Below are 9696 nucleotides of genomic sequence, written 5' to 3' on the forward strand. Positions count from 1 at the left end.
TGAGTCATTCCTTTGAAGCACTCATCAAGGATGTGAGAAACTCGGATGCGTCTTTTTGTACCTCTGATGGTTCTAGTTATCTTGCCATACTTGCAGGGACATGGGTTCATCACATCTTGAATCAGTATCATGACTTGATTTAGAAATATTGTACCTTCCCATATTTTTTACCTATTTTATGTGATGCAGATTTAACGTAAGATATTGCAGAACAGGATACGTGAAACAGTGACACACTCACAGTCATGCTAAAGTTTTCTCTTTCTGTGATGCTTTGTAGAGTGTCAAAGTCCTGAACACAGGGAGGGTATGAGGCAGGGCCCAAATGGGATGTACACCCTGCAGCTTTGTTCATCTGGGTGGCTGCAAGTCTAACGCGTGTTCCTGCAGACGCATGTTGCACCAGATTGTGCTAATAGAAATGGGAGGAAGAGGCTGTAGTTTTCATTACTTCCCATACAGTTAATAAGAGTGTGTGATATAATCCCTGGATACATAAAAATGTGTAGATATAATGGCTCATAAAGAAGATTGTTCTTGTTGAGTTCCTGTTGAAGCTGTTGCTGGGATATGGGCTGCTTCTGTCCTTAGGTCAGAAGGGTGGTTACCATCATGTGTCTCTTCATGAGCTTAGTATAGCTCATGTGGAATGAATGACACAGTGATAACTGTGTTCAGAATGGCTTGATTTCATCCATGTGTAGAGGACTTGCACTCTCTACAATCTCTGCTCGGGTTTTACATGAGCCAACAATGTGCCCTTGCTGCAAAGAAGGTGAATGGTATCCTGATCTGCATTAGGCAAAGCGTTGGCAGCAAGTTGAGGGATGTGATCCTTCCTCTCTACTCAGCACTGGTGAGGCCACACTTGGAGTGCTGGGTCCAGTTCTGGACTCCCCAGTGCAAAAGAGACATGAACGTACTGAAGAGAGTCCAATGAAGGACCACTAAGATGATGAAGGGGCTAGAGCATCTCTCCTATGAGGAAAAGCTGAGAGAGCTGGGACTGTTCAGCCTGGAGAAGAGAAGGCTCAAGGGGGATCTTTTAAATGTATAGAAATACCTGAAGGGAGGGTATAAAGAGGACAGAGCCAGGCTCTTTTCAGTGGTGCCCAGAGGCAATGGGCATAACCTGAAACATAGGAGGTTCCCTCTGAACATCAGGAAAAACTTTTTTACTGTGAAGGTGACTGAGCACTGACACGGGTTGCCCAGGGAGGTTCTGGAGTCTCCAGCCTTGAAGATATTCAAAAGCTGCCTGGATATGGTCCTCGGCAACCAGCTCTAGGTGGCCCTGCTTGAGCAGGGGGGCTGGACAAGGTGACCTCCAGAGGTCTCTTCCAGCCTCAATCATTCTGTGATTTGTGGCCTGATTTACTGTAGTATTAAGATTAAAGTGGTCATATCTCGAACTAGTTATTCCAGGCCCCCTTTTAATGCAAAGAAAAAAAAAAGAAAGAAAGTAATTATGCTTTTAGGGTGTGATTCATTGCACATTGAAGTAGTCATCCAAAAATAGGTCAGACGGACTGTGCCATAAAAGTGCCAATGTGACTGTAAAGGAAACCTGAAGTGACCAGCTTAATTGGAGACAGCTACCCTGCAGCTGTCTAGTGTTAGGTAAGATGAATGCCAGCCAAAGATTTAATGGACAAGGTGTACTATACTTGGTATGTCTGCCCAGCTAGGCTGGGCAGGATGAGGATCTGAATCAGCAGATGAGATACTCCATCGCTGTTCAAAATGTTTTTCTTCAACAGTAAATGGGCAGTGACGTCTCAGAAGGGCTCAGCTCTGAGGCAGCTGCTGAAATTGTTTGTTGGTGTATAGCGAGACATGCAGCCAGTTCTAAAAGGCTGTTTTTAGATCATGGACATATCTGCCAGCACAGATAAGGAGCTGCCTGCCAATTCCAAACATACACACACGACATTTACTCAATCACATACAAACATAAACAAGCAAATAAACAACCTCCCCCTCCCATAAACTAATCAAGCTTTTTCTCCTTCAGATGGAAAAGGAAGAAAGAAACAGCCTGCTATTGTTTTTGTTTGGTTTTTTTCTTCTTTTCTATTTTTAAATACAAGGAGGGGCTCAGATACTATATTGAAGCTGGAGCTATTTAGATACATAAATAAAATATGCAGATTTAGGAGTTAGCTTAGCCCTATCTATCTGGAAAATAAACGGAAATTCAATCATAAAACTTTTGCCAGTTTTGTTAAATGAGATTGGAATCCATCCATTATGTGGGGGCCTTCAATCTTCACACTATAAATCAACAAAATCAATGAATGTTGGGCTTAATTGGCCAAATTGATTGTATATTAAAACTGATTTAATTACTTCATTGTCATTATAGTAGGGATAAATTTGGCTAAGTCACTTTCATTTTAAAATGCCAGTTTTTCTGTAGAAATTTAGGAGTTTTGGAAAGAGTTGGGGAATGACCTTGTTTAAGATTCAGAATAACGATTGTTTTGGCTTGATAAGCCTGGCCCTGTTTTCCCTGCCTTGAAACTTTCTCACTTCTATTGAGAAACCTTCAGAATTTAATTTAATTGAAGAAAAAGTGCCCTGAGACTTTCTGTGAGTATTCAAGTAGTGGATAACATGAATTTTTAAGCTGACATAACAAGTCTTAACATGGCTTCCGATTCATTCCTGACATAGCCGGGCATAATACTGGATATGTTAGAGTATTTGGAAGATAGCACTGCCGGAGAATGTGCCATAAATATAAAAGAGAATAATTAAATTAGATCCTCTCAGGATGAACATGCTAAACTGAGACCAGAGTGCATGTACAGTATATTAAAAATAAATACTCGTACTGCACAGCAGTGGTTCAGCTGTCATTTGAATGCAGTGAAACTTTTCATGCAAACTAATTTCAGCAAAGCTACTCATGAGAGTAAGTTACGCTCACGCAGAAATGGGTTCATGGAGTCACTGACTTATTTCTGACCTGAAGCCAGGTAGGTGCAATAAGACTGAAACCAGCCATTTTATTTATTATTTGTGGTTCAGTGGCTGATTCAGGTGTCTGGAGTTCTCTTTTTACTTCTGATGTCACGTTGAAGAAGTCATTTCACCATTGTGTGACGCAGTTTCCTTAGTTACAAGTATGAATAGCAGTGCATAACCATCTTTGAAAAGAGCTTTGAGATTTGTAGACTAAAGCATGAGAGTGAAAAGTATTTTTATTATTTTCATTGTCAGAATCCACCAAACTCAGGTTTGTCCTCTTGCAGTACTCGTACAAAACGCTGTCCAACTGGTATTTTGGAGGTTATAAACATGTATCCTATAATGCTGAAAAATAACATTATTTAAGATGAGCTAAATGGCATTATGTTAAACAGCACATCAGAAGTAATTAAATTTTATCTGTTTTTTTTTAATGGCTATCATGAAGCACTTTGTATCATTGATTTTGTTTATGTCGTGACTGTCTGCACCTCTGGACTTCACTGAGTAAAATTTCTTGAGCTTTGGGCCAGTGCTTTGTAAGGCCACCCATACAACAGCAAGATGGTTGGGAACTCCAGCCCACTGAGTGGGATTCGGTTCCTGATGAAGACCTTTGCATTCAGACATCTCCATGTGAAATAGGGATCTGTGCTGCTGTTAGAGTCGATGGAGGTCTGGTTAAAGCAGTCAGTAGTGCCTCCAGAATGACCTGACCAGCTAACGGAGACTGGTTTCAGCTGTCTAATCAGAGGTATCTAGCATAACTTTTAGGTGGTGTGAACCTGGCCTGTAGTTGTCATTCAAGAAAGGTGTGGGCCTTCGCTAAGTCCCTCGTCATACCTGCCTGCCAAATGTAGATGTCTTAGACATCCTGGAGCATCCAATGGCAGGAGATGACTGTCTGGCAACTGTACCCCTCTGTTCAGGCTCGATTCAGTCACTATCATGTAGGCTCCTAGTGCCATTTGAGGTGGTAGAGGGTACCTAAGATGCCTGTGTGGGGCTGACAGATATAGTTAAAACTGGGAGAGAAATATGCCCTTCTGGAGTGGCAACTAAAGCCAGCAGGATACCCTGGGAACTAGCTGGAGTGAGGTGTCTGCCTGAGTGATTGAACTGAGCTCTCCAAGTTGAATCTAGGTCATGCTGAACTGCTCTCCAGGCTTCGCTGACTCTGTTGACTAGATCACTATTGGTTTTAATCAAAAACCATCTAGCTCATGTGAAATTGTCTAAATTTGGGCATGTTAGTCCTGAACTGAATCCTACCATTTTTTTTTCTCCCCTCGCTATTTTGGACACATTAGAATAGACTAGACTAGAGTAGACTACAATATTTCAGTTGGTAGGGACCTACAAACAATCATCTAATCCAACTGCCTGACCACTTCAGGACTGACCAAAAGTTAAAGCATTATTCTGACCTGCAAGTAATCCTTTTCTAAAATATACCTTATTTTCTTTCATAGCACATTCTATGTGGTGTTCTTTTTCCTGGAGATTTTTTTTCTTTAATAAAGAACAATAAGACATCACTTTGTAAAGTGATGTTTCCAAACATCACTTTCTGCTATAGCAAAGTGAACTGCATTAGTGGCTGTCAGGGAAAGCAAATACGGCAAAAAGACACTGTTTGACTGAAAATTCATTTACTGTTCTGCATATGCTGAAACTGTGCAGTGCAAAAGGGCCACAAAATATCAGATGTGCTTGTGTATGAAGTTAGTATATTATCAGGTTTGAATAAAATATGACTTGTAACAAATACAAATATGGCATTGGGCAGATAATGTAGTGTTATAAAAACACTCAGAACACATCTCTGGTTCATCTGTCTGGAAACGAGGAGAGGTGGTAGAAACAGGCTTTTCCTTGCTTTCCTTCAGCACACTGCTGCACTGTCCAAACAGCTACTGGGATACTGGAAGTAGGAGTCCCTCTGGAGACCTAAGGCTGTTGCAATAAAGTTTCGTGACGAATGTTTTCTGGAGTAAACTGACTTCATCTTTCTCTTGGTCCCAGCACTTCCCAGCATGGGAAGTCAGCGGAGTATTTTCTACTCCGGTGCTAGGTAACGCCAGTGGAAATGTATTGGGTAAGGACTGCAGGATTTGGTGCATAATGAACTCAACAAATCTCTACAGAAGCATGCCCTGTAATCCACTAGAGATGTTCGGGAAGGCCTGCTTGGCATGAAAAGAAGTTGTTGGAAAAGCCTTTTCCTTGTGCAGTGAGTCATTGGAGTTTTAATGTGTTGCCTCATCACCTTCCAAAATGGCCAAAGCACACGTATGGGAAAGTGTTGTCTTTTTAAAAAAGATTGAAGTTTCTTTATCAGGTGCTGGCAGGAATTTTTAATTGCATGCATTTGTGATATATGCAAATCAGATGCATCTGAATAAATAAAGCAGTTAAATGCTTTGTTTAGTGTTGTTAAAGCTATTACTTTAAGGGTAAGATGTAGATTTTTAAAGCTAACTGGATTTGTAATAAAAGTTAAGATTTTTCAAAGGCATCCCTGCAATTTGGCTACCGTGTTTTCCAAGTTCCATAAAAAAATCTCAGCCTGCGTTTACTAACATGACTTACAGTACCTTCCAAAGTGTTGCATGTGTTTCCTTCCCTGCTAGCAGCCAAGGAAACATTCACCACCAAGCCTGAACTTTGAAAGTCCTTGCTGCTACTATGTGCCCTGTAACGCAGTTCACGTGGACGGACAGAGCCATTGCATCTCCATCGCCATCTCCACTGATGTTGATGCACCAGCTGCAATAATATTTCAAGTCAATCCCTGATTAGTTAGGGGAAGGTCAGCTATTTCTGACTGGCCTCGCCCAGACAGAGAAACAGAATGAAGCTCTGCCATCAGTGTCCTAAAATAGAAGGCCCTTTTCATCTGTCAGGCTTGAGTCAGCCACATGGAACACAAATTAGGAGAGACAAATCAACTCACAGGGCATTGGGAAACACAGGCAGAAAGTCAAGTGAAGAGAAACTTCTTCAGATATGAGCTATATTCTCCAAACAGCTTTTTAGTCACTTTCCCAAAAATTTTATTTATTTTACTGCTTCTTCTTAAGTAACTAAAAAAAGTAGGGGTTAGTTTTTTTTTTTTTTTTGAAGATAACTTTGATAATGAAACTGAGTGTGGGGATATTTTTTGGAGGCTTCTTTGCGGCTCTGGGGGTTTTGCTTTTTTTGGTGGCATTTGGAACTGATTATTGGCTTCTTGCTACAGAAATAGGAAGGTGTTCAAAAGCACCTGAAGATGCTGGGGTTAGTATGGACATTTTTATTTATAATGAGAATTATATATGTAGGTTTCTTGGATGTGTTTATTTTGTAAGAATTTACTTCTGTATGAACTTTTGAATATACTCATTTTGACCTTCTGGAGACTTACAAGCCTCCTTCAAAACCTCTTGTAACCAGTTGTAATCAGCTCTAAAATGAATTTGTCTTTTGTGGTACTACTTTTGCAATATTGCAAACTGAAGTATAACTGTTTAGATATGTTATAGCTAACCTATATTCAGACAGACTGTGTTTCATTATGGTGGTGGTGTTTTTTACCTCAACATCTAATTTCAATTGAACTTAATTCTTTCAGCCATTTAAAAATTATGTGATAATGGCTTTTTCCCCCCCCTCCCCTCCTCTCCCTGCTCCCCCCCCGCCCAGGGAGAGAAGGCCACTTTCCATCATGAAGGTTTCTTCTGGAGGTGCTGGTTTAGTGGAAATGTAGGAGAGAATAATGCCAGCATGTGGAATTTCTGGTATAGTAAGTAACTTTTTCCTTTTACATTATCTACAGTAGTTTGTTCTCAAAATTGTTGTGTTTTTTTTTTTCCTGTCTTATGAATCACTGGATTTCATATGGCTTCTTTGGTGATCAGGTTCTTCAGCTACCCTAAAATAAATTCTTGACAAACATTTTTGTAATCTGTATAAAGGAAACCCGGGGTCAAAATCATATGTGTTTAACTATCAACTTACGCTGTGAGTGTTATGGCTGTCCTGTTAACCTGAGTCTATTCTTATCAAGACAGTTTCTTGCCACTTACTGTTAAACAGACTGTTTATTTCTGTAACGTAGGGAAAAAGAGCTTAGTGGTTAGGACGGTCCATGAATTTTTGCTTGGAGAGTTTCTCCAACTAGTTCTACGAGTGGGTTAAGGAAGGCATGGGCAATTCCATGGTGAAAGTGGTGTAGGACACATCATCTCCAGAAGAATCCCTCTAATAAATTCACAGATGACCCTTTGCTTTCTTTCACTACGTGCCAGGATTCTGGAAGATCAGTTAGTATTTTACAAGCAAAATCTCCCGTGAAGAAGAGGTCAAGCAAAACTTCTTTTCCTGTCTTTGACCCTACCTCTGAGGTACAGACCTCCCTCTCCTTATTGCAGGATTTCCACAATCCTTGTGAAAAGCAGATGCCATCGTACAAATTTAACTTCAGTAACCCATATTTTGCTAAATATGTTGCTTGGTCTTAGGTGGCAAATGTAATATTCACTGTAGTTAATTTCCCCTTGTTATTTATCTGGAGAATTCTGCGGTCAGGAATCTGAAATTTAAATGTGGTTTAAGCTGTAGTCAGCCTTTATCTTTCACAAGGAAGAAGGTGATGTTTTTATAAGCATTTAATATAAAGAGTGAAATAACACTTCGCTGGGGATATTGATTCCATAGACTAAACTCATATTTGTTGAGACAGTAAGCTTTCTGAAGATGCTTGATATTTTTCATTGTTCTTTCACGAGAGAAAAAGTAATTTCCTGGTTGGTTTTTTTGGGTTTTTTTTGTTTTTTTTTTTTTTTTTTGTGGGACATGCAATAATGAGACAGACATAATTAACTCTCACAAGAGAAAGGTACATATGCATATAAAAGCATACGTATGCATTGCATATAAATTGCAGTGTGCCAGATCCTTGCCTTCAGCAAGGCTGCTTTACTGTTCCCATAGTACAAATCTGTGTTGCCCTTTAAGGAATATCCATGGCTGGATAACAAGGCTGGTATCTCTTATCAAAGCAAAATCCACTGTAAAGCTATTGCCTGGGAAAGGACCTGGAATCTTGACCTACGAAACTCAGTTTGCCCATTTGAAGAACAGGCTTAAAATATTTTATTGTCAAGGCAGTAAAATATTAATCTTTAGCTTTCTTTCACTTTTAGCTAACCAGTCACCTTCTAAGAATTGTACACATGCTTACCTGTCACCATTTCCTCTCATCCGAGATGAACACAATTCAACCTCCTATGACTCTGCAATTAGTAAGTATTTTTTTGGCTGCAAATGGATACAATGCCTGTAGTTTCAAGAAAACAATTTGGATGCTTCAGTATAAAACAACCTTACCGCTCCACACAGTTTAATTAATAGAGTTTTGGTGTTTCATGCTTCTCATAATTTTACAACATGCATATTTAAGCCACTGTTTAGCAAAGCACTCAAACAAATGCTTAGCTTTAAGCATGATGGCAGAATGGAAGTAATTTCTAAAAAAAGAGACACGTCCTTTTTTAGTGCTTTTTTATCCAACCTAAAAAGTATCTTCCTTGGGCTGAATGCATTAAACAAGTACTTCTTCCCATGTATTCCACTAAAAGTGTTTTTTTATTAAATAAATAACCACAAGTGGAAATATATTGCATTTCTACTTTATGAGGAAGGAGGACAGGGGCCTTGATACTGTCTTAAGTTTATTCAACTAAGATATACTGCACCAACCACTGGATGTGCTGACTTCTCTCCATTGATACTACAGGGAGCCGAGGCACTGAAATTACTCTGAACAGTGTGTGCCATACATGAATAATGTAGCTGAAGATTGTAGCAATGGGCAGTTTTGTTTTGTGAACTAAGCTCTTTTAAAATATATATATATTCTCTATAATAGTTCAAAATACTTACTGTGTTAAACTGAGATATTAACACCAATAAACTCTAGTGCAGTAAGAGAGATATGTGTATATATATGGAAGATATACAGTAATTGAAAACCTTATGTTTGAATAATGCCTGGAAAGCTGTTTTTACAACTCCACTTAAAAATATTGGTCACATTTCATCAGATCAAGGGCTTTATGCAAACGTATTTGAAGTAAATCACTTCTGATACCTATTTCATATGACTTTTTAAATAACCCGTTATGTGTGGATGTTGCATGTCTCTGAGCCCACTGACTCAGTGACTTAAGTGATCCCTTCCCATCCTGAAGCTGTAAGTATGCCTTTGCTAACTTTAAAGTGTCTTCAGAAGCCAATTTTTATGCTGCAGACATGGAAAAAAAAAAAAAGTTGGACTGATAATGGTTCTGTTAATCTTTAGAAATTATGAACTCTTTGTCCAGGCAGAATTCAGACCTCACCATTCAGAGATCTAATCTGTAACTTTACAGCACATCTAGAACAGTTTATCTTTCCATTTGAAAGTGACAGTCATCAGCCCCTAATAATCTAGACAGAGTTTGTATTCCACCATTCACTCATACATTCACAAAGGATCCTCAAATTATATTGCATGATTACACAGAAGTGGACAAACAAAGAATAAGGAAAGGAGAAGGAATATCATCAAAAGTTTAATTAATTTTAGTTAATGTTTGCCAAAAGAACCACTGCTCAAATATAATTTTCCTATCTATATTTCATATTAGGAGATTAAAAATAGACAGAACTCTGCTATAGATGCTGGCCCAGGTAGACTAT

General features: G+C 39.1%; 1 protein-coding gene across 1 annotated transcript in view; it reads left to right on the forward strand.

The window, feature by feature from the left end:
• Window positions 1-5859: 5859 nt before the first annotated feature.
• The window catches only part of TMEM182 (transmembrane protein 182), a 24294-nt gene continuing 20457 nt past the window's right edge, over window positions 5860-9696 (forward strand). The window contains exons 1-3 of the mRNA XM_009326243.1: window positions 5860-6252; window positions 6658-6757; window positions 8160-8258. Of these exons, the coding sequence (XP_009324518.1) occupies window positions 6112-6252; window positions 6658-6757; window positions 8160-8258 (340 nt within the window). The 5' untranslated portion in view covers window positions 5860-6111. The remainder of the gene's footprint in view (window positions 6253-6657; window positions 6758-8159; window positions 8259-9696) is intronic.

This window comes from Pygoscelis adeliae, unplaced genomic scaffold, assembly GCF_000699105.1.
Source record: "Pygoscelis adeliae isolate BGI_AS28 unplaced genomic scaffold, ASM69910v1 Scaffold156, whole genome shotgun sequence".
NCBI classification, from domain to species: Eukaryota; Metazoa; Chordata; class Aves; order Sphenisciformes; family Spheniscidae; genus Pygoscelis; species Pygoscelis adeliae.